Here is a 23,470-nt window from a genome sequence, read left to right as displayed (position 1 = left end):
TATCATTTTAGTAAGATCTAGTGTTGGAGTTTTGTAGATAAAAAAAATTAGCAAAAACAAGACACTACTATTAAAGGTGATCAATTAATTAAGTTTTAACTGTAGATAAATCATTGACAAAGACAATCGATAGTTCACACTAACAAATTAATTACCAAAAATAGTGGATTTTTTTTCTTGTTGTTAACTTAAAATAATTTTTTTTATAACTATACAATTGCAATTCGAGATAATCACGGAGGACCTAATTCACTTGTTTTAAAAGTTGAAGATTGAAATCTCTAAAATTAAACAGGGGGTGTAGGAAGCATTTCTCTAAACGTGATAGCAATCTTATCCAATATTACTCCATAAAGCCCAATATGAAATTTTAGGGCCCAGTTTTTCAGCACACAGTTTCAGTTTTCCAATACGCTAAATAAATGTCTGTTTTAAATAAGTAAAATAAATAAAAAATCAATTTTATGTTTTATTTGGATCGAACGTAGCGTAGAAGTGTTAAAATATATAATATAAAATAAACAAAAAAATGCAAGGTTTGTGTATTGCTGAGAAAGTAATGAAATAATTGGCAGAGAGATAGAGTCTCAATTCTTCAAGGTTAAGTCCTCTCTCTCTCTCTCTCTCTCTTCAAGGTTGGAGATCCACCACCACCACTACCACCACCGCCACCACCATGTTCTTTAGATTCTCTCTCCTTCTGCTTCTTCTCATTTCTCCGGTTTTCGCTTCCGAGTCAGATCACAAGGTTAGATTTCAGAATTCCACTCCTCGATCTGCCTTTCGTTCATTTCATTTTAATCAGATCCACCATTTTCAATTTTCTTAGCTCCGTGTTTTTGTTTTTGTTGGATGTTTTGGCGTCAGATCTTAACTGTTTCCTCACTCCATTTCATCATGCACGCGTATGATTGTGTCTTCGATGTGGATGTTTAGATGATTAGCATTGTCAATCGGCATTTTTTTTTTCTTCCAATTTCACCTTTTCATTATTATTATTGTTTAATTATATTCATGATATTCGATATGTTTGGAATTCTAAATGTGAGTAAACATGAAAAGTCACTTGTGTCTGTGTGAGTAATGTTCAATCATTCATTGTATTTGTAATATTAGATTGATTATCTAGCTTGTTCACTTTAGTACATACCGTTTATTTAACTATTGTATATGCATCAATTGTCTTTTGAACCCCTGAATAAAGAATCCAAAGATTGATATGTAGTGTGCCAGGGGGCACTGACTGATATTAACATGAAATGAAATTTACTGTTTTTTGGTTTCTTTATTTAGTTTTAGCTTATCTCCACATACAAGCTTGGTTGAAATTTGAAAATTTCAAGAGGGGTGGGTTTTAGAGTTCTTAATCTATTGTGCTGTCTGTTAGCTAGCTTTTAATCATTCCAAATGTTGAAATGGTACACATATGGCATATCTATCTGATTGGAAGGGTCATTTATAAAATAGGTCAGTGCATAGGGGTTTCTGTCTGTATCGACTGTAGGAGCTTGGGTCTCATAGTCTTTCCATTAATAGGAACTTATCAATATTGGGTCCCATTTAATTTGGACGGTGGTTTTGTATGTTATGTATGAGCTTCTTGTTGACCTCTTATCTTAAATTGATTAATGGCGACACAAAAATAATTTGGGTACACTTGCATGAACGATCCCAATTAATATATACAATGTACTACTAAATGACTTCAAGCAATCGTTACTGTGATTCTTATATCCCCTCTCATATTCTTGAGCTTATTATTATGTAAAATATGTTTCTTTTTATATGTGGCTTCCAATAGTCATCTCTTTAAAGCACACAGTTTGTTTTAATTTATTGCAGTATCAACAAGATGACCCAGTTACCCTTTGGGTGAACAAAGTAGGTCCATATAATAATCCACAAGAAACATACAACTATTACAGCCTCCCATTTTGCCGTCTACCTGGTAATGCTGCACACAAGTGGGGTGGTCTAGGTGAGGTCCTAGGTGGCAATGAACTTATTGATAGCCAAATTGAGATAAAGTTCCTAGGTATGCAGGCTTCTTATGTCCCATTTATTTCTGTTAGACCTATCAGTAGGCAAAAAGGCTTTAATGGTTTTTTTCTTCTTTTTTAGGGAATGTGGAGCGGACCACTTTTTGCCGTTTGCCTCTTGATGATGCAAAGGTTAAACAGTTCAAGGATGCAATAGAAAATAATTACTGGTTTGAATTCTTCATGGGTATGTTATGCGGTTTTTCTCTCCTTTACCTATTACTCAGAGAATTGACAAAAGGATTGTACTTATGGGTAATTAAGAAATTTTTGAAGCTTGCTGCTTTTCTTGGTCTTTTATAAAATGAAGACAGTGGAGTGAATAATATTTAACCCACAAGATACTTCCTCTTAGAACCTGTATGTATAAACCTCACTAAAAGCACCAATTGACTTTTTGTTTATAAAAAAGAATCATATAATTACTGTGTATTTTGAACAACTTCGAGTATAAGTTTGCAATTAGCTTCTGCGTTTGTATTTCTTCAGATGTTTTCTTATTTAATTTCTCCGGACATGTATATAATCTTATAAGGATTTCCAGTAGTGAAAAACCTTAAACCTATTTTAATTTTTTATTTGAGAAGCTCGCATAAGCCAAATTGGGTCTTACTTTCTCTTGTCTATTCAATCAGCTGCCTTGAATCAACTTTTGGGAGACGCCATTGGAAGAGGCCCACTGTGTTTTTAACACATCTTTTAAAAACAGGAAATAAAATGAAAACAAAGTGGTGCTTCTATAGTTGAAAATGATAATAACAAATTCTCTAAAACCCAAAGGCCTTTATAAACTTTTATGTGGAGTCAATGCCTAAGCATTCTTGATGGATATTATATTACCTTGACTTGAAGAAAAGCACCACGTCCTACAGAGCTTCTTCTGTGTGTGTGGGGGTACACAGATCATGCTTTATGACATTCTCTTTTAATCTTAATCTTTTGTTACATGCTATTGTTCTACCACCAAGGATCTTTACCTTCTGGTCTAAAAATATCCCTCGAATCTCCTATAGCGTCTCTTTGGCTACCTTTCTAATCTCTTTTGTCATCACATTTCACACGCTGTTAATATTTCCTTGGATCTCCCAAAAACAACCCTCCAAATTCTTCCTTTGAAGGAGCCTTTATTTTTTCCCCTCAATAATCACCATTTTATCCTAGGGTTGTTAAATCGAGTATTTTTATTTACTTTCCTCTCGAACCGCACATCCATAACCAATGCACTGTTGGGTGGTTAGACTCTCTTGGTATGACTATGCAACATATGCAGACTTTTCTATCCAATTCCATTGTCAGAAACATCAATTTGAGAGCAAGCTACACCCCACTCATATGTTATAAGATGTTCCGACCATTACACTAAGTCTTCCCTTCAAAAGTATGAAGATTATGTTTTCTTGATAAGTGTAACAATGCTAATGAGAAATTGTTCTTTCTGTTGACTCTTTCTATTTGTTTTCATATTAATATATATTTTTTTAAACTGTTGAATAACTTTCTCTTGGCATTGTTTCTTTCCTTGGTTGATATATTTGTTGGTCTTCAATGCGCTAAACACAAGTTCAGATGACCTTCCATTGTGGGGTATGCCTAAACTGCCTCTTTCTCTCCATTTGATATGATTTTGCATTTCATTTGTTAATCATTATTGAAGGTTCTTTTATTCATGTTTAAGGGTATGTTGGGGAGCTACATCCTGATAAGAACAGTGATAGTGGCAAACATGTCCTTTACACACACAAGAACATCATTGTTAAATACAATAAAGACCAGGTGAGGAAATCATTTGGATAACTTTGCTGTTTTATTAGAATGTTTTGGGGTTCATGTTGTGCCATACTTAGGCCCCCCTTTTTTTGCAGATCATTCATGTGAATCTTACTCATGATGACCCAAAACCTTTGGAAGCAGGAAGATCTCTGGACATGACATATTCTGTCAAATGGATTCCCACTAATGTCACTTTTAGACACCGGTTTGATGTATATCTGGATTATCCATTCTTTGAGCATCAGGTGAAAAATCAATTCTGCCTGTTATTATTGCCATTGGTTACATTCTATGTTCTCATTCTTGTAGCTGTGTCACTGATAAAACTTTGCATCTCCTGCTTTTTGTAGATTCACTGGTTCTCCATTTTTAACTCTTTTATGATGGTCATATTCCTAACTGGGTTGGTGTCTATGATATTGATGCGAACTTTGAGAAATGACTATGCAAAGTATGCTCGGGAAGACGATGATTTGGAAACTCTGGTAACGCTTTGTTGTTAACTTTTGTTTGTTTTTTCCTGGAAATTTCATTGTGGTTCTGATTGTCAATTCTTGGTCAACACTGAAATTTTTATAGGAAAGAGATGTTAGTGAAGAATCTGGCTGGAAACTTGTACATGGTGATGTTTTTCGGCCTCCTCGCAATTTGGCTCTTCTTTCAGCTGTTGTTGGTACGGGTGCTCAGCTTGCATTGTTGATTCTTCTTGTCATCTTGCTGGCTATTGTTGGAATGTTGTATGTTGGGTAAGTACTTGACCTTAAACAAACTATAATGTTACTCTATAGTCTATATGCACTTGTTATCTTCTACTTGTATGTCTCTACTATCATTGAGTGATGCATTGCTTTAGTTTTCCCGTTGAATGTATTTTTTTTGTTCATTTCTTCTCCCTTCATTATTATGCAAATTTCCTTTAATATGCAGACGAGGAGCCATTGTCACAACTTTCATTGTATGTTATGCTCTCACGTCAGTCATTTCTGGTTATGTAAGTGGGGGGATGTACTCACGTAATGGGGGTAAGTCTTTGCATTCAACTTTGCTGTATGCTATCTTCAAGTTTGTTTGGGTGGCTTGCTCTCTTTGTCAGTGACTATAACTATGCTCATCTTTTTTTAGGTAAAAGTTGGATTAAATCCATGATCCTTACAGCATCACTATTCCCGTTCATGTGCTTTGGAATTGGATTTATCTTAAACACTGTTGCTATATTCTATGGATCTCTAGCAGCAATCCCCTTTGGTACAATGGTGGTTGTCTTTGTTATTTGGGCTTTCATCTCTTTCCGCATAACCTTCAACTGACTGCAACATCAGTCTAAATAATCGATTCAATGATATTGTAGTGCATGGCAAATCCTGTTTGCATATCTCACCTCAGCTATTTTTGCGCTGTTTTAGATTTTTGTAGTGGACTTCATAATGTTTGACTCTTAATTGTGTGTCTCAGGCGAGGAGCAATTGTCACAACCTTCATTGTCTGTTATGCTCTTACATCGTTCATTTCTGGTTATGTGAGTGGGGGAATGTACTCACGAAATGGGGGTACGGATCTCATTGAAGTTTTTGTGTGGCTTTGTCTCAGTCCTCTCTCTCTCTCTGATTTTGAATGACTGTATAACTATTTTTATTTGTTTGTTAGGTAAAAGCTGGATTAAGTCCATGATCCTTACAGCTTCTTTGTTCCCATTCATGTGCTTCGGAATTGGATTTGTCTTGAATACTATTGCTATATTCTATGGGTCTCTAGCAGCTATTCCATTTGGCACAATGGTGGTTGTATTTGTCATTTGGGCTTTTATCTCTTTTCCTCTAGCACTTCTTGGCACAGTTGTTGGAAGAAACTGGAGTGGTGCTCCAAATAATCCCTGTCGTGTTAAGACCATTCCTCGTCCCATTCCTGAGAAGAAGTGGTATCTCACACCCTCTGTAGTTTCTCTGATGGGAGGACTGCTTCCTTTTGGCAGCATATTCATTGAGATGTATTTTGTATTTACATCCTTCTGGAATTACAAGGTGAATTACAATGCAATGACTTTTTTGGGCAGAAAATTAGTTTTTTTTTTATAAAAAATTATCAGTCTTGTGAAGATTTACTTGCATTTTATTAGAGAGAGCCAATAATTATTTCTCGTGGCGATATTTCTGTAAAAGATGAATAAACATATGCACTGTTGTCTTACATGTTTGCTCTCTTTTTTCTTCCTCTTTGTGACCAACAGGTGTACTATGTCTATGGCTTCATGCTACTGGTTTTTTTGATTCTCATTGTCGTTACCGTATGTGTGACAATTGTGGGGACATACTTTTTGTTAAATGCTGAGAACTACAACTGGCAGTGGACTTCTTTTCTTTCAGCTGCCTCAACAGGTGTTTATGTATATTTGTACTCGATATACTACTACTATGTGAAGACAAAGATGTCAGGCTTCTTCCAAACTAGCTTCTATTTTGGATACACTATGATGTTTTGTCTTGGACTGGGAATTCTCTGTGGTAAGTTTTCAGTTTAATTTTAGTCTTCAATCGGATCATGCCTTCACTCTTCAGAAGGGAAATAGGATACCTTAATCATGTGCTGAATACGTTGTATTAAATTTTGATGTGTTCTTGAATTGAGTTTTGCTTCAAATGTGCAGGAGCTGTGGGTCATCTTGGTTCAAATTTGTTTGTGAGGAGGATCTACCGGAATATCAAGTGTGACTAAGGCTTCTCTATGTGTTGAGACCAGAGCAATTCCGTATGTTAGTTACTGGAGAAATTAATTGTTGGAGGAAGCCTCTGGTCAGGTGTGGTGACCAAGCAATGTTTATAGGTAGTATGAGAGGGTTTTGAGGATGGGAATGTATTCTTTCTCCATATTAAGGAAGCCCTGAGATTTTTTCCCCCTGGCTGTAATTGAAAGCCTTGATTTAGAATGCAGGGATTGGTCTTTATAATTCATAATTCAGATAGTAGCTAGCAAAATATCAGACTCTTGTGGTTTCTTTTTAAATCCTTTTTATTACAAATAGGTGCCTGGACTGATGTCTGATTCCCCTGCACGGTTTATCTATTGTACGTTGAGAGGGGATGAAGCGTCGGAAATGAATTTTGTATCAAAAATCCCTTCTAACTACTTCCTTCATGTTTTAATTGTTAAATCATTGTAGAATTTTCATTTTTGCCTTCTAATAATGTTTTTGAGGATGTGAATATTTACAATGTCTGTTGTCAGCTTGTAACGAATGGATCTAGAATAGATAAACAATTTGTGTTGCTGCCTGCTCGGCTTCTTATCCGTGCTGTTTAGATCATTTTGGGCTAAGCTTGGAGGTTTGCGTAGATTATGTATATGTGAGGTGTCTAAATGCAACATTGCGAGGATAAACATTCAATGGACTACATGAAAAGCATTTTCCCACTTTCAAGTGTCAAGCAGCAATATTCTCTTACCTTAGAATTTGGCAACAATTAACATTAAATTCAAGAACTATTTTTACAACTGCCTGTTTGCATTGTTTGGGATTGGAAGTTTCTAAATCATTCCAGCAGCATTTGTCTTAAATAAATATATAGACAAACATATTACAATAAACCATATTGAAGAGCCATTTTACCTAGATAAAATATAGGTTGTATGACTGAGTGAAAGCACTTTGATGAGAGGATACTAAAGGATTAATTAGTTTTTTGAAGTTTTAACTCTTGCATTCGATTTTCGAGAGAAAGAGGTTTTGATAACTTAAAAAAAAAAAAAAGTAAGCAATGTTGGCCAGAGATGGTTTCAACCAAAGTTTGAATTAAGGTACTCTTGATTGATTTATTATTAACTAAAATTTATTTATTACATGAGGTGAAAAATATATATAAGAGATTGGTTACCACTTACCATAGTGCATAAATATTCCATTTTTGTTATAGTGAAAAGTAAAAGTTATGAGGTGAGAATAATGGCAACAAGGATCTCCAACAATGTGTGGTGAAAAACAAAGATAGATAGAGTGATGCATAAAGTGACGCCACGTGGTAGATAGGGTTGCATTGCAGTTCAAGTAGCAGCTCGTTGAAGCCACACTATTTCCACAAGCTCTTCTATCTCATTATCAACAACACAAATCATAGAACAGAAAAACCATAGTTTTTTTTTTTGCCTTAGAAACCAAACAAAAAAACAGATAATAATTACAATGGCAAGCACACCAGCTTTGTATGGCACATCAGTGAGCACCTCCTTCATCAGGAGACAACCAATGTCAGTAACCACCGCAACAACCACCACCACAAAAGCATCATTTCCCAACAGTTTTGGTTTGAAAGGTGGAAGACGTGGAGATCTTGTCATTGCCATGGCTGCTTACAAAGTGAAACTCATCACACCAGAAGGACCTCAAGAATTTGAATGCCCTGATGATGTTTACATTCTTGACCAAGCTGAGGAAGTTGGACTTGAACTTCCTTACTCATGCAGAGCTGGTTCTTGCTCTTCTTGTGCTGGCAAAGTTGTTGGTGGTGAAGTTGATCAATCAGATGGTTCTTTCCTTGATGATGAACAGGTTGATGGTGGTTTTGTTCTCACTTGTGTTGCTTATCCTAAGTCTGATGTTGTTATTGAGACACACAAGGAAGAAGAACTCACTGCTTAATTAATTCTATTCTATTCTTCTCATGTTATGTTATGTTTGTTGCTTTTTAATTAATTTTGTGTTCTGTTGTCTACAATGAGTAGTAACTTTATTAATTGCTTCACATATGTGAACTTAATAATGTTGTATCTTTAATGTTAATGTTTTTCATTTTCCTTAATTACTGTTTTTTTTTTTTTTGTGAACAATTCTTCATCTTCCCTATTTTCTGGGTTGAATTTAAGAATTTTGATTTTTCTCATGGAGAGTTTTGTGTTTTGAGCATGAATTAATGATGGTGGCTTCGTTATCATCTTTCTTAACTTCTAATAGACTAATTATGGCTGATAATATTTATGTGGAGGAGGATTTGAATTTCCAAAATGCTAGGAGGAGATAAATTTTGTATGGCTGCATTTTCATAACTTCGTATATCATTTTAAAAAAGAGATATATAATATCTAATTGTCTGTGTGAGGTACTAGAGCTTTTTTCTTGAATCCTCACATGTTATTGAGAGAAATTTAAAGAAGAAATATTTGAAATTTGTTTCTAATTCTGACATCAAATTTAGTTACAAGAAAATAAGAGAAATTTGGTCTCGTATTCTTGATTTTGGTGCTAATTTCTTTTTAACAGTGTTATATATAATATACAACTATACTTCATAGGGTTCGAGAATGATTTTCATATCTATATATACTAATCTATAGATACCAGCTTGAAATGCAGTAGAACTTAAAATATGAAACATAAAATTTATCATGTTTTCTGAAACAATTCAAAAAGAGTGCTCTCAATTTTAGCCTCCTCTGCATTGCCAACATGGTCTCCATCATTGTATGGCGAATTAATATGTACAGATTCGGACAAATTGGTTGAATCATGGAGATTGTTAGATGTCACAAAGTTCAGCTGGTCTACTGAAGTAACTGTTATCTGATTCAAAGACTCTAAGTCTAATGAAGTGGTTCGAGATAATGTGCCGGATACCACAGTTATCTCGTCCCTCTCATCGATTGTTGACTCTAAGGAACATACTGATCTAGCTGTATGTGAGTGCATAGACTCATTCTTAGACTTCTGTTTTACTCTCTTACACCAACTGTGCAATGATTCTCTTACACTCTCTGTCACTAGCGCCTTCTTACATCGCGATCCCATCTGTAGTAATCAAAGGTGAATATCATAATCAAAATATAATAAAGTTTCTGTTGTCACATTTTTCTTGAAAATATAACAAAATACGAGAGAAGAAAATATGCATTAGACATTATAGAATAAGGAGTTTATAGAGAGAAATTTTAAGCCAACCTGTGAAACTATTACATTAAGTGGCACTGTCATATAGCTACTCCAGAAATGAACAAAAACACTGCAATATTGCAAGAGATAAGAGTATATGCAAATTGAAGTATTGTAGAATGTGAAAAAATTTAGTCAATAAAGTAGAAGAAAAATTTCTTGAGAGAGAGATGAGACCCACCCGGACGTCAACCGAATGATGATCATGTAATGGTGTCTCATGAAGCATGATTTTTCTTTAAATCCCCACTAGACAATAGACATACATAAAATAAATAATTCAAGTGATCATATACATATATAGGCATATATATACACATGCTTGCATAGGCATAGATACATTCTTGAAAAACTTAAATATTACCAATGTCCAAATAAATGAAGCCATTTCAAAGGCATTCTGCATAAACAATAGAGAAAATAAGAACAAAAAACAAACAACTTTAAAGAATGACCCGATTAAAAAATGTTACATATTTTACCTGAAATATGACAAACTGTATTAGCCATAACAATATATCTGGTTTTTTGAACCAAAAAAGACCGTCGCGTGGCTTTACTTGTGTTCTAGCAGATGGACCCTGCTGCTCTCTGATTTCAAGTGCTAGAGTAGATACAACATGTTGAAGTTTTGTACCTATTATCATGACAAGCTTTTACGCGTAGAGAAATCAGATGCCAACCAAAATAATTTTCAACGGACTGAATCATTTTGTTGAAAAATGAAAACAGATTATTATACATACAATTGCAGGGATAAAGGAGATCCAGAAGTATATATTCAGACCTGCAAATTCAGAAACTCAATTATCTGATAAAACCATCAAAGACACTTCATTCAGTCTTGCACATTTTCTATTAAGAAAAAGGAAAGTTACCATGTATGTTCACAAATATGCAAACTATGGTATAAATCCAAAGTGGCCAGCTGCAAAATTGAAAGAGGTAATTTTTAGCTTTAAGATGCTTTCACCATGATTTTCTTTAAACTGTATGCATGAATCCACAGTGTGCAGTTACAAGGAGAAATCCAATTTCAAAAGGGTTCATACCTTATTCCTAGAATGGCATGAAATTCGTCTTCCATGCTTCGAACCATATATTTATGAAAATTATATGACAATGGCAATTTATGTTCCTGCAAATTTATAAATTAGGGAGCAAATAAGACCAACAGTATAGAATTTTAAGAAAAACCTTCAACAAATAACAAACTTACAGTGATGAAACCAAGACGGAGCGCAAGGTAATCTGATTTTTGTATAGAACTCCTAAACTGACGCAGAAAACATAGCTGCAAGATCATATCACAAATTGTCATCGTCCTAAACACGCATAAAGCTTATGGAAAACGATAAGCGACGATGCAAAATTAATTGATTATCAATGATATATCACCATCCAAATTAGTATTGGACTCCTGCTCCACGGATGAGAAGTGCGATGGAAAACAAAGGTTATTTGCCGCCTCATCACCTTGTTTTTCTTTCCTGTAGAACAAAAATAGTCAAAGTATATGCAATATCATTAAAATGTGATTATGACACAAAATATTTAAAGAAGCAATGGAAAATAAAGTTTGTATAATTTTCCCTTCTGTCGTTTGTTTCTGCATTGACAAAGTTCTTACAAAAGTTGAAGGTAGGTTGATATTATTTACCTTGCAAATTTGCATCAGTTGCCATTGCAGCCTGATTTTCCCATCTGCACCAACTATAGATCTACAAACACATGCAACAAAGAAAAACTAATCCACTAGTACATGTTCAAGTAAAGACACTACTTATCTAGTTATTATTAGTACTTATATAAGAACATTTTTAGGCAATAACAATTGTGAATAGTATTATATTGTTGTTACCTACAACAGTAAACTGGAAATTTTGATGACTGACCTTGCTCATCGCTAAAGCGACAGCCAGACAACTATACAGAACATGAGTAATCCCGAGAACAAATAAAAACCGGTGCAGCTGCTCAAGACCTTCATATGAAACAAATGGTTCATGGCCCTGCATTCATCAATTAGTATTTCAGAAGGATAATTTTTTGTTGTATTCTGAATGTTCCAGTCTTAAGTTTGAACTCCTTGTGATAGCAACATTTGAATTTCAATTGAAGCATGTTACCTCTCCACATTGATGAAGTGCGACACTACTTAGTCCCTTTGGAATATTAGTTTCATCAGGTAAAGAGGAAGAGTTTTCAATCATGATATTCTCAATCGTGCCAAGGTGTTGTTCGGCACAGGTATAAAATCGACTGCTGAAAAGCGATGAATTTACACAAATTTCAGAGATCCACCTCGCACTTTGTGCCAACAACAAAGAGATAAGTCCAAGCAGCATCAGCTCTATCAGGAAGGATCAGTCCAAGTTAAGAAAAAACAGTAAAGCTTCCAAAGATTCTGTGTTTTAGAGGTAGATAAGAACATGTTTTAATTACCTTCCTTAATTTTCTCCAGTGAAGCAAAAAGTGCCTTCCTTCTTGTCTTCTTCAACCACTTCACAGCCAAGAAAAATAAGTTTCATTTCTTCATGAGATTTAATTAAGAAACTAATTGTTTGTATCGGTCCAAGTTACATTTCACAGTAAAATTTTACAGTTCAAGCTTATTATGAGAGCTTCTGGAAATGACTATAAAAATAAAAGAATTAGCAACACAAACACTAACCTAAGATCTGAACAGCATGTAATAAATTTGCCAGCAGAGAGAATAGGAACATGTCATTACTTTTATTATTATTATTGCTGCTTATGTCACTTAAGATACTAAATAAATTAAAAAAGCAATTTCAATACTATCTATCTATGTATCATGTCAAGTAGCAAGCAAAAAGTTGAAGCAGTGATCAATTGGTTAAAGGTTCCTTCCAAGAATAGAAAGTGAGCATTATTTTAGAGAATAGTAAGACTGAATGAATGAGTAAAGCGTAAGATTTCTGAATAATCTCATTCATCGATTGAACAAAAGATTACATATGAGTTTGAATGTGTTTGTTTGTTTAATTACCTTTCCAAAGCGGTAGATAGAACGCTGAACCAAGAAGCAGACAAAGACCATGACAGTAACAACAGATGCAACTGAATATGTAGGTGTCTCAGCCAGAGAACGACCTCTATGCATAACATCCTCCATTAATTTTTTCTTATTCACATCAACACAGCACAGTTCAACCCTTTAGTTCTAATGCAAAAAGTTTAAACCTTTCATTGAAAAAAAAAACACAGAAATAAGTGGTAGATGGGATCCAAGAAGGAAAAAAGAAGCTACTGAGAGTGTTTTGTTTTTATTTTGATTATTAGTTGAATGAAGGGTGCATGTGAGGAGAGTGAATATTATAATATTGTATTTGAATAGATCCTAAACTCACTTTTGATTTCATTTCATGATATTAAACTCTTTTGTTTATTGTTATTTTCTCAAAGTTAAGACTAGCTTACGTGCACTGCATTGGAGCTGTCTGTGACACACACTCTCCCCACATTACAAACCAAATCGAAACCATGCACATGGGTGAGTTTCTCATTCTCCAAGGTTGTTGTTCCTAAAAGTTTTTTAGAATATGATTGTACTTCGTCAAAACTCCATATAAAATCTATATCATTCAATCTTAATCAAACGGTCGTAAAGTGCACAAGTATATGAATTTGGATTCCTACTTTTTAAGGTGGTAATAAGTTGGAAGGGACAAAAGGGTCCCTCAAAAGAAAACAGGTATGGCATTATGATGAATTAATTTATACTTATATACATAGCTAACTGCGAAAAGTAGTCAGTTTTGTGCCAAAGACAAGAAAAGAAAACAGAAAAGGAAGTTAAATAATAAATGAATACGAGTACGTTGGAAATATTAATTCCTTCTCGCCAATAAAAGGCATAGTTACTTCTTCTTGTACGTGTAGTCGTGTACATAAGTTATTGTAATGGTTACTTCTAGATTGCTTCATTTTGTTCCACTTCAACACACAATAGCACCCCACGTTAAATTTATATTTAATTACATTTTTCATCTTTCTGACTTACTAACAAAGTTAGTTTATTTATTTTCAATTTTTCAATTTTTAGTTATGATTGAAATTTCTTTGACTAAATTTTTTTGACGCAATATGTTGTTTTAAATTATGTCATGTGCAATTTGATAACATTAAATTATCAATGTTTATGATGGTAGAACAAAATTCTAAAAAATTTATTTTCAATTTCATAAATTATTTTTTTTGTAATTTAATTAATAATGTATAAATAATTAATCCATTTGAACGAGCTCAGATCATTAGTGTGTGGTTAATAGAGGAACCAATTGCGTAATTAGATAAACATATAAAAAAATTAAAATTACAATTAATTTTATTCATTTATGATGATTTATACTGAAAAAAATATTTAATAATTTATATAAAAAACCATTGAAGTTGACAAACATCATTTCTAATAATGACATCTAATTATGTTGACACATCGACTATTATCATATTAAAAGAAAAGTTTACATTTGATGGATGAAATTGAAAAATATTGTAACAAGGTTTTGGTTGAGTGTGTTTAGACCAAGTTGGCAATGTCAGATTATCAAATGTAATTCTCTATCATCATTAGTTAATACAACAAACCATAAAAATAAACTTCAAATTGAATTATGGATTAAATTTTTAAAATTTGTGAAACATGAAAACTACAATCATGAAATTATAAATGGGGGACTATAATTTTGTTTTAACTAAAATATGAGACCAAAAATACATTTAAGTCATTTTAAAATACTAAAAGTGTTAACTACTTTTAATGTTGTTTGTTAGAAATGGATTTGAAAGTTAAAGGTCCTTAAGAACACTAAAAATAATTAACATATTTTCAAAATGTCTCGTGTTATCTCCTTCTTATTGAGCGTGTTTAGTTGAATGTTGATGATATGAATGAATTATTTGTAAATGTTTTGGCGAGTCCATCATTGGTTGCAAAGTTTTGTGGTCTCACAATCAATACTAATATTAAATTCAGGGCCGGCCCAACACGTTATGAGGCCTAAAGCGAAATTATTAGATAAGGTCTTTTCAAAATTTAATAAATAAATTATTAATATTTTATTTAATAATTATATAAATTTTGTTTAACAAAATTAATGACATTTTCAAAATCTATTTTCTCTATATTTTTCAATTCAAATAATAAAATAAGACATTTCAACCGTTATACGGCAACGACACTCATGTTTTCCATATTTTAGTTGAATAAGAAAAGAGTGGGTATATATTGTAGCACAAGGAACTCATGTTAAATAATTTGTAATAAAAACAAAATATTTTATTTAATTTATATAAAATTTTATCAAAATTAGTTTTAAAAATATTAAAATGTAAGGCTGATCAAAAAATATTTGAGGCCTTTTTTTTTTAAGTAAAAAATTTTGTTTTTTAGGGAGGCCTAAAACGCTTGCTTTGGTGGCCTTACCCTTATACATTATAATCCATGATTTAATTTTGATTTGGAGTCACGATTATAAAAAAATTATTTATAAATATTATTCTCATAAAAATTATTTTTTATGTTTGGTTAATTTTTTTTAAATAATTTTTATTACGTTGAACAACTGCAAAATAACTTTTGTTATTTTTTAAAATATATCTAATATGTAAATTATCGAATTTATACTCATTTTCTTTAATTTATATAAAATTTTATTAAAATTAATTTTAAAAATATTAAAATGTGAGGCCTGATAAAAAAATATTTGAGGCATTTTTTAAGTAGAACGCTTGCTTTGGTGGCCTTACCCTTATACATTGTAATCCATGATTTAATTTTGATTTGGAGTCACGATTATAAAAAAATTATTTATAAATATTATTCTCATAAAAATTATTTTTTATGTTTGATTATTTTTTTTTAAAATAATTTTTATTACGTTGAACAACTGCAAAATAACTTTTGTTATTTTTTAAAATATATCTAATATGTAAATTATCGAATTTATACTCATTTTCTTTCCTCGCCCATTCTTTCCTTCTACTTTCTCCCATTAACCAAACATAAGTGTAATGAAAGCCATCAAGGTACAATCTCATATACATTTGTATCACCATTTACCGAAGGCTCTAAAACCCTAACCTTCGCAAAACCCTATTCTTTCCGACCACTGCAATGGCTTCGTCGCTAATTCTCTTCCGCCGCGGCCTCAGAGTGCTCTCCGGCATCCACAACTCCTTCTCAACTACTATAACTTCGCTTTCGGTCCCAATCAGCGGCTCCATTTCATCATCAGCTTCGCGTTGGGAATCGCCAAATGTCGGCGATCAATCCCGTTCGTTCAGATCATCTTCGATCTCTCTTTTGTCTGTTCGCTATTCACAGCCACAGAATAACAGCATCGACGAGATTGGTCCTGATACGATCCTCTTCGAAGGATGCGACTACAACCACTGGCTCTTTGTCATGGACTTTCCCAAAGATAACAAGCCTCCTCATGAAGAGATGATTCGTGTCTACGAAGAGACTTGTGCTAAGGGTCTCAACATAAGGTTTTCTTTTTTCTTTTATCCTCAAAACCTTTCTTACTAAGTTCAGATAGTTGAATTTTAATTCGTCTACTTAAGCGCTTCTGGTGTAAGCGCTTATTGTATAACTGTTTATGTATAATATTATAACAAAGATTAAAATAAAGTCAAAAATGATTTTATATAAGTTATTAGCTTTATAGAAATAAGCTGAAAATGAAAACAATATATGAACATGTCATGCTCAGATTCTATATCCTCTTTCAAACTTTCTCAGAATTGTTTATGTTAGTAGATAAGCTCAATATATCAATCCAAATAGGTAATAATTACTAAATAACATAAGAAATGGGCTTTTGGAAATTTATTAGATGTTGTTTTATTTTGAATGTGTGATTTTAGTTTGGAAGAAGCGAAGAAAAAAATATATGCCTGCAGCACAACCACTTATACAGGTTTTCAAGCTGTCATGACTGAAGAAGAGTCCAAGAAATTCGAAGGTATTGCTCTTATTCCTATTCAGATTTCTATGACCTAATTGGGTTGAGGCAATAGAAAATTATTATTAATTTTCTATGCTTTTTAATAGGTCTTCCCGGAGTCATCTTTGTGCTGCCAGATTCCTATATTGACCCTGTGAACAAGCAGTATGGAGGTGAGAATTTATTTATTTATCTTAACAATACTATGGTTAGTTGATTTGGTTGTAGCTATTCATTACTAGTTCAATTTCAATGTTAGCTATTTTATGATTTCATAAATATTAAGCCACCGTTTTGATTATGAGCAATTTTTCTAGAGCAACTTTTGCTGTGTGATACAATTAAGCCACCGTTTTGATTGTGGGAACTTTCTTGAGAACAACTTTTGATGTGTGATACAGGAGATCAGTACATTGACGGAACAATCATCCCTCGACCTCCACCGGTACAATTTGGGAGAAATCAAGGAGGAAGACAATATAATCGGCGAGATAATCAAATGCCAAACTCTCCAGGGAATCCCTCTTACAATAATCGAGGCCCCATGCCAAGAGATGACAGAAACTATGGACCATCACAAAACCATCCACCCCAGCAGAACTATGGCCAAGCATCACAAAATTCTCCACCCCGACAAAACTTTGGTCAGCCACCGCAGAGTTATCCACCCCAACAGAACTATGGTCAACCATCACAGAATTTTCCACCCCGACAGAACTATGGTCAACCATCACAGAGTTATCCATCACAACAGAGCAATGATCAAGCATCGCAAGGTTATCCACCCAAACAAAACTATGGTCAAGCTCCACAAAACTACCCACCCCCACATAACATCAATCAAGCACCACAGAATCACCCCCAACCGGAAACCTATGGTCCTGCCTCACCACAATATGCACCGCGGCAGAGCTTTGGACCAGGACAAGGAGAAAGAAGAAATTTTGCCCCACAGCAGAACTTTGGACCACCGGGACAAGGAGAAAGACGAGGCCCTGTGCCTAGTGAAGGTGGATGGGATTTCAAACCATCACCACCGGGACAAGGAGAAAGACGAGGCCCTGTGTCTAGTGAAGGTGGATGGGATTTCAAACCATCACCACCGGGACAAGGAGAAAGACGAGGCCCTGTGTCTAGTGAAGGTGGATGGGATTTCAAACCATCATATATGGAAGAGTTTGAACAGGTTGAGAAGGGGAATTATCATGCCAAAGAACAGACGGAGTCCCAACAAAGATTTCCACCTCCTGGCCCGGGCAATTTTACTGGAGAGGTATGATTGAAAAGAATATACCAATATTTAAGTTCATTTAAGTAAGGATAACGTTAACAATTTTTGTATGTAGAGTAGAGAAGTAATGCTTGCTGTGTTTTATAACATTTAGTTCAATATTTTAGGATTTTGTGAAACTGTGAATGGCGAGGCGGGTCTATATCTTTTTAATATGTGCTATCAGATAAATTGTAAAATGTGATTTGCTTTGCTATTTTCTGCAGGGAAGATATTGACAGTAGTCTGAGATCTGCTGGGTGGCCGTTTTTGAAGTTACTAATTGCATTCTAAGTTGATTGCATGTCCTTGCTGACATGGATCAAAATTTGAATCTCTTGAGTTGTCATTGTATATCTATCTATCCATGTTCTGTTTTTTTCATGACAAAGATGGATGTGGTATGTAAATCTCTTGAGCTGCCGCCTGGTTTTATATTAAAACATGTTTGAACTGTTAATTCTATATTGCTCTTTCCTCTCTCTGAATTTGTGCTCTAAGTCGTAGCCATAAGCTTAGTGCACCAGCCATGTCTTCTCTCTAAATCCTTAGAAACAATGTCATTATCTTTCTGAATTCCGATATGTACTATTATTAGATGATGGAGACATTAGACTCAATATATATGCAAAACTTGTTGGTGAAAGTTTTTTTGGTCGAACTTCTAAGCATAATAAACTATATAGCTCGCAACGTACATGAGATGAAGTTGATTCCTCTCAATGGATTGCTGGATGTGAAAGACACGTGTCTCAAAGATCGGTTCTTGTAATACGTCAACAACAGAATTAAAGGTGAAATTATGGGGATTCAATTTGTGTGCAGTCTCCCTTAGCCATGTTAACTTTGAGGTAGATTTTTCAACGATGGCTACTTTTATTCATATACGAGTAATACCCCTTCCCCCTCGTTGAAGCAACACAGCCGAAAGATAAATATCATAGTATCTCATGTTCATCCTTGTGCACTGGATTTTCTGCCTGGATTTTCTGCCGTTGAAATTTTCTGCATTTACAAAGTTAGAACATTAATAAATGTTCAGTCAAGTTCAGACATCTATATTCAATAGTATTTTTAATTATAAAATAAAATAAAAGTAATCTACTACACTCATAAGCAACAAAAGCATGTTTAGATTCTCTAATCTGTTTACAACCTATACTCAAGCATCTCCCGATATTTAACCTAATTGAAGGGCCTACTTTTTGAGCTCATCCGGTACACATCTGTAGCACCTAAATGTTTGATTGCTTCTACTAGTTTATGTGAAATTATGACAATGATAGAAAAATTTAAAAATAATAATCAATTTTGGAGATTTGTTTTTGTACAAATACATCTTTAATAATACAATTCTTCATTAAATTTAAATTTTAAAATATACAATGTCATATTGATATTGAAAGTGAAATTTATATAAGTTTAGGTAACATAAATATTATGAAATGAAATTGAAATAAATGAATTAAATGTGTTGGTTATTTGTGCAAATAATGATTATGCTGGGGAAGAGAAAAACTAAGTAAGCAAGTTTACAAAAAAAATAAAAATACTCTTTTGTAAGTTCTGCTTTCCCAAAAGGCAAGTGATTAATTTTACGTGTTATTTGAATCTCTAATACAAACATTTTATATGACACCGAATGTATTTTATCTATGCTCTCACTTACTTTTTATTTTATCCAATATAATTTACTCGTATTTTAAAAATACACTAAAACACATATTCGTATTGAAGGTTTGGATGTTCAAGAATAATTTTTTCTCAATTTTTTTTTTGGACTTTTTTCAACTCCTATGCATGAATGGTGTTATAACATAAATATGAATTTTAAAAACTTCACAATAAACAAATACAGTGTGTTTGAATCACATGTTTGCTACAAGTTTTGATTTTTAAATAAAAGCGATAAAAGTAGTGCACTTATATAGTTAGATAAATATCATTCATTTAAAAATTATACAACATGATTTGACAAATTAAATAGTCAAAATTGCCTACATTGTCATTGCACTACCTACATTAATGTGTGATATATACATTTGACTAAGAAAGATAACAACAATGACCGCATAGCGCAGTGGATTAGCGCGTCTGACTTCGGATCAGAAGGTCGTGGGTTCGACTCCCACTGTGGTCGATTATTTTAGTTTTTTACATCCTAACTACTTTTTTTGCGGCCAAACGACGTCGTTTGGTTTATCTGCTTACAGTAAGTAGGGTTTCACCATTTCACCTTATCGAACCTCACCCTCTCTGTTCATGGTTGTTTATTGCAGAGTAGAGTAAAAGCAGAGTTCAATTGTCGAACTCAATCTTGTAGTGTTCGAGAAATCGAGAGAGAGAGAGAGAGAGAGAATTTTAGAATGAGTTCAGTAAAGAGATTGAATAGTGTGAGCAGCAACAAAGATGAAGATCAATTGATAGTGACACCATTAGGTGCCGGAAATGAAGTCGGTCGTTCTTGCGTCTACATGTCATATAAAGGCAAAACCGTTTTATTCGATTGCGGTATCCATCCAGCTTATTCCGGCATGGCGGCGCTGCCGTACTTCGACGAAATCGATCCTTCGACGGTCGACGTACTTCTCATCACTCATTTCCACTTGGATCATGCCGCATCGCTCCCTTATTTTCTCGAGAAAACCACTTTTAGAGGTCGAGTGTTCATGACATACGCAACTAAGGCTATTTACAAACTACTCTTGTCCGATTACGTTAAAGTCAGTAAGGTTTCTATTGAAGACATGCTTTTCGACGAACAAGATATTAACCGCTCCATGGATAAAATTGAGGTCACTCTCTCCTTCATCATGTGCTTTTAGCTTTATGATAATTCAATTGATTTTATTTAGGGTTTTATTTTTCTTATGAGACATGTCATTACAACAATAATGTGTGTGTTTTTTTAGTCTCTTAGTTTGAATGTAGGTTGTTCATTTCCAATTAATGGGATTTAGCCTTTTAATTTGAATGTATATGTTAACAATAGTAGTAATTGGTGACAGCATGTTGTTCATTTTCAGTTCATTGAAATTATGGTTTTATTAATTATGATAGTGTGTTTTTAGCTTCTTGAGTTGAATGTATATGTTAACAGAAGTAGTGATTGGTGACTGCAGGTTATTGATTTCCATCAAACGCTTGAAGTGAATGGTATTCGATTCTGGTGTTACACTGCAGGCCATGTCCTCGGTGCTGCTATGTTTATGGTTGACATTGCAGGTGTTCGAGTGTTGTATACAGGAGACTATTCACGTGAGGAAGACCGACATCTTCGAGCTGCAGAGACCCCTCAGTTCTCTCCTGATGTCTGCATTATAGAATCTACCTATGGTGTACAACACCATCAGCCTCGGCACACCCGAGAAAAACGCTTCACTGATGTTATTCATTCGACCATTTCTCAAGGGGGTCGTGTGTTGATTCCAGCTTTTGCACTTGGTCGTGCACAAGAGCTTCTATTAATCCTTGATGAGTATTGGGCAAACCATCCAGAACTCCAGAATATACCCATCTACTATGCTTCTCCTCTTGCTAAAAAATGTTTGACTGTGTATGAGACTTACACCCTTTCAATGAATGACAGGATTCAGAATGCAAAGTCAAATCCATTTTCGTTTAAGCACATATCAGCTTTGAGTAGCATTGATATTTTCAAAGACGTAGGACCGTCTGTGGTGATGGCGAGTCCCGGTGGACTACAGAGTGGGTTATCGCGGCAATTATTTGATATGTGGTGCTCTGACAAGAAAAATGCTTGTGTTATACCCGGGTATGTTGTTGAGGGGACACTGGCCAAAACCATCATCAATGAACCAAAGGAAGTCACTCTTATGAATGGACTTTCTGCACCTCTCAACATGCAGGTGCACTACATCTCCTTTTCTGCTCATGCTGACTCTGCTCAAACAAGTGCTTTCTTGGAAGAGCTCAATCCGCCTAACATAATTCTCGTTCACGGGGAAGCTAATGAGATGGGAAGGCTCAAACAGAAGCTCACAAGTCAGTTTGCAGATCGTAACACTAAGATCCTCACTCCTAAAAACTGTCAATCTGTTGAAATGTATTTCAATTCACAGAAAATGGCAAAAACCATTGGGAAGCTGGCTGAAAAAACACCAGAAGTGGGTGAAACTGTCAGTGGATTGCTAGTTAAAAAAGGCTTCACGTATCAGATAATGGCACCCGATGATCTCCATGTCTTCTCACAACTATCAACGGCAAACGTTACTCAGAGAATTACCATCCCTTATTCAGGGGCCTTCAGTGTCATACAGCATAGACTTAAACAAATATATGAGAGTGTGGAGCTGTCAGTGGATGAAGAATCTGGAGTTCCAACATTGTTAGTTCATGAGCGCGTGACGGTGAAGCATGAGACTGAGAAGCATGTCTCCTTGCATTGGACATCAGACCCCATTAGTGACATGGTATCAGATTCAGTTGTTGCTCTAGTTTTAAATATCAGCCGTGATCTACCGAAAATAATGGCTGAATCGGATGCTGTAAAAATTGAGGAAGCAAATGAGAAGAAGGCAGAGAAGGTTATGCATGCCCTCCTCAATTCACTCTTTGGAGATGTGAAGGTAGGAGAAAATGGGAAGCTGATAATTAACATTGATGGCAATGTGGCAGAACTTAACAAAGAAAGTGGTGAAGTTGAGAGTGAAAATGAAGGCCTTAAAGAAAGAGTGAGAACAGCATTCCGGCGAATTCAAAGTTCCGTAAAGCCAATTCCTCTTTCTGCACCGTAGTTCTTTCTTCTCCCTGTGTTGTCTTACGACAGTGAAATGCTAGTGGTTGTGTGACATTGAAACCACTAGGGAATACTAGATTTCATGCTCCATTAATCTGTAAGACAGTCATCACAACATGTAGTTACTTGCCTGTAACATGAACTATTTATAGAGCTGTTTAGCCTGTAACATGAACTTTGGCACAACATTTTGTCATTTTTACTTATGCGCAGCAGCCTCCAATGTCCTTTGTATTATTAAATTATAGCATTTTTTCATTTTCTTTTAATTCAGATATGATTAAATTTTGGTTGATACTTGCTAAAAATTCATTACAAATAAAATGATAGTTTTCCTACAAATATCGGTAGTATATATATGATTCCTTTCCAACAGTGTGATGGGAGTGATAGCAGAACTCTTGAGTGAGACCCTTAAGAACTGCATGCTTTAAATAGAATCTTCAAGAATCAAGAATGAAATATCTGTTTTGGAGTAGAAGATTAGAGCCAAGGTGGTGCAAAAACCATATTCAGATATTACAGCAGTTTCATTAATTACAGGACCGCTATTTAGTGCGTGATATTGGGTTATTCTGGGAAGTACTTTTGGGTAGGAAATTCGAATTTACAAATAACACACCCTATGTTTTTTGTAAACTTAAGAATTCCGGAATTTGTTTTAAAGATTCTCGTTGTAATTCTGAAGTTTTGTATTGCAATTGGTAATGCTAAATAGCATTGCTGAATTGTTAGCTACGACGC

At 34.4% G+C, this 23,470-nt stretch overlaps 5 protein-coding genes and 1 non-coding gene across 7 annotated transcripts; 5 read left to right on the top strand and 1 right to left on the bottom strand.

The window, feature by feature from the left end:
- Positions 1-529: 529 nt before the first annotated feature.
- LOC101508893 (transmembrane 9 superfamily member 1) lies at positions 530-6,971 on the top strand. The gene is made up of 12 exons (XM_004485417.3): positions 530-748; positions 1,843-2,035; positions 2,122-2,226; positions 3,606-3,623; positions 3,715-3,812; positions 3,902-4,054; positions 4,160-4,294; positions 4,389-4,555; positions 5,262-5,356; positions 5,454-5,827; positions 6,034-6,307; positions 6,451-6,971. Exons 1-12 carry the CDS (start codon positions 677-679, stop codon positions 6,516-6,518), a joined length of 1,752 nt encoding a protein of 583 aa, XP_004485474.1. The 5' UTR covers positions 530-676; the 3' UTR covers positions 6,519-6,971.
- Positions 6,972-7,690: 719 nt separating this feature from the next.
- LOC101508579 (ferredoxin-like) lies at positions 7,691-8,596 on the top strand. Its single transcript, XM_004485416.4, has one exon. It carries the CDS (start codon positions 7,981-7,983, stop codon positions 8,434-8,436), a length of 456 nt encoding a protein of 151 aa, XP_004485473.1. The 5' UTR covers positions 7,691-7,980; the 3' UTR covers positions 8,437-8,596.
- LOC101508058 (MLO-like protein 4) lies at positions 8,358-13,229 on the bottom strand. 2 transcript variants are annotated; one of them, XM_004485414.4, is made up of 15 exons: positions 12,734-13,229; positions 12,166-12,223; positions 11,850-12,073; positions 11,616-11,732; positions 11,381-11,441; positions 11,119-11,210; positions 10,940-11,014; positions 10,773-10,858; positions 10,599-10,648; positions 10,467-10,507; positions 10,203-10,373; positions 10,085-10,120; positions 9,902-9,969; positions 9,730-9,790; positions 8,358-9,579 (listed from the first exon to the last, which is right to left on the bottom strand). In XM_004485414.4, exons 1-15 carry the CDS (start codon positions 12,857-12,859, stop codon positions 9,178-9,180), a joined length of 1,668 nt encoding a protein of 555 aa, XP_004485471.1. In that variant the 5' UTR covers positions 12,860-13,229; the 3' UTR covers positions 8,358-9,177. The 2 variants fall into 2 exon arrangements, with proteins under 2 accessions (XP_004485471.1, XP_073224775.1); XM_073368674.1 differs by lacking the exon at positions 12,734-13,229 and having other exon boundaries at positions 11,850-11,985.
- Positions 13,230-15,784: 2,555 nt separating this feature from the next.
- LOC101507736 (uncharacterized) lies at positions 15,785-18,449 on the top strand. The gene is made up of 5 exons (XM_004485413.4): positions 15,785-16,239; positions 16,618-16,715; positions 16,805-16,870; positions 17,099-17,970; positions 18,195-18,449. Exons 1-5 carry the CDS (start codon positions 15,863-15,865, stop codon positions 18,204-18,206), a joined length of 1,425 nt encoding a protein of 474 aa, XP_004485470.1. The 5' UTR covers positions 15,785-15,862; the 3' UTR covers positions 18,207-18,449.
- A 1,584-nt stretch (positions 18,450-20,033) lies between these two features.
- On the top strand, positions 20,034-20,107 carry TRNAR-UCG (transfer RNA arginine (anticodon UCG)). The gene has a single exon. It is a non-coding gene; the product is annotated as a tRNA-Arg (tRNA).
- A 60-nt stretch (positions 20,108-20,167) lies between these two features.
- LOC101507429 (cleavage and polyadenylation specificity factor subunit 3-I) lies at positions 20,168-22,932 on the top strand. Its single transcript, XM_004485412.4, has 2 exons — positions 20,168-20,762; positions 21,090-22,932. Exons 1-2 carry the CDS (start codon positions 20,334-20,336, stop codon positions 22,722-22,724), a joined length of 2,064 nt encoding a protein of 687 aa, XP_004485469.1. The 5' UTR covers positions 20,168-20,333; the 3' UTR covers positions 22,725-22,932.
- Positions 22,933-23,470: the final 538 nt, after the last annotated feature.

The sequence above is a fragment of the Cicer arietinum genome, chromosome 1 (genome assembly GCF_000331145.2).
Source record: "Cicer arietinum cultivar CDC Frontier isolate Library 1 chromosome 1, Cicar.CDCFrontier_v2.0, whole genome shotgun sequence".
Lineage (NCBI taxonomy): Eukaryota > Viridiplantae > Streptophyta > Magnoliopsida > Fabales > Fabaceae > Cicer > Cicer arietinum.
The sequence above is the reverse complement of the archived record's forward strand: the minus strand, read 5'-3'. Positions and strand labels throughout refer to the sequence as shown.

Excerpts from the sequence above, each read along its gene's own strand:
- LOC101507429 (XM_004485412.4), top strand. The coding sequence starts at position 20,334 with ATGAGTTCAGTAAAGAGATTGAATAGTGTGAGCAGCAACAAAGATGAA. Across the intron at positions 20,763-21,089 it reads GCTCCATGGATAAAATTGAG|GTTATTGATTTCCATCAAAC; the intron begins GTCACTCTCTCC and ends TGGTGACTGCAG.
- LOC101508893 (XM_004485417.3), top strand. The coding sequence starts at position 677 with ATGTTCTTTAGATTCTCTCTCCTTCTGCTTCTTCTCATTTCTCCGGTT. Across the intron at positions 5,357-5,453 it reads AATGTACTCACGAAATGGGG|GTAAAAGCTGGATTAAGTCC; the intron begins GTACGGATCTCA and ends TTTGTTTGTTAG. Across the intron at positions 6,308-6,450 it reads TGGACTGGGAATTCTCTGTG|GAGCTGTGGGTCATCTTGGT; the intron begins GTAAGTTTTCAG and ends TCAAATGTGCAG.
- LOC101508579 (XM_004485416.4), top strand. The coding sequence starts at position 7,981 with ATGGCAAGCACACCAGCTTTGTATGGCACATCAGTGAGCACCTCCTTC.
- LOC101508058 (XM_004485414.4), bottom strand. The coding sequence starts at position 12,859 with ATGGAGGATGTTATGCATAGAGGTCGTTCTCTGGCTGAGACACCTACA. Across the intron at positions 12,074-12,165 it reads ACTGGAGAAAATTAAGGAAG|AGCTGATGCTGCTTGGACTT; the intron begins GTAATTAAAACA and ends CCTTCCTGATAG. Across the intron at positions 11,211-11,380 it reads AACTGATGCAAATTTGCAAG|GAAAGAAAAACAAGGTGATG; the intron begins GTAAATAATATC and ends TTTGTTCTACAG.
- LOC101507736 (XM_004485413.4), top strand. The coding sequence starts at position 15,863 with ATGGCTTCGTCGCTAATTCTCTTCCGCCGCGGCCTCAGAGTGCTCTCC. Across the intron at positions 16,240-16,617 it reads GCTAAGGGTCTCAACATAAG|TTTGGAAGAAGCGAAGAAAA; the intron begins GTTTTCTTTTTT and ends GTGTGATTTTAG. Across the intron at positions 16,871-17,098 it reads TGTGAACAAGCAGTATGGAG|GAGATCAGTACATTGACGGA; the intron begins GTGAGAATTTAT and ends TGTGTGATACAG.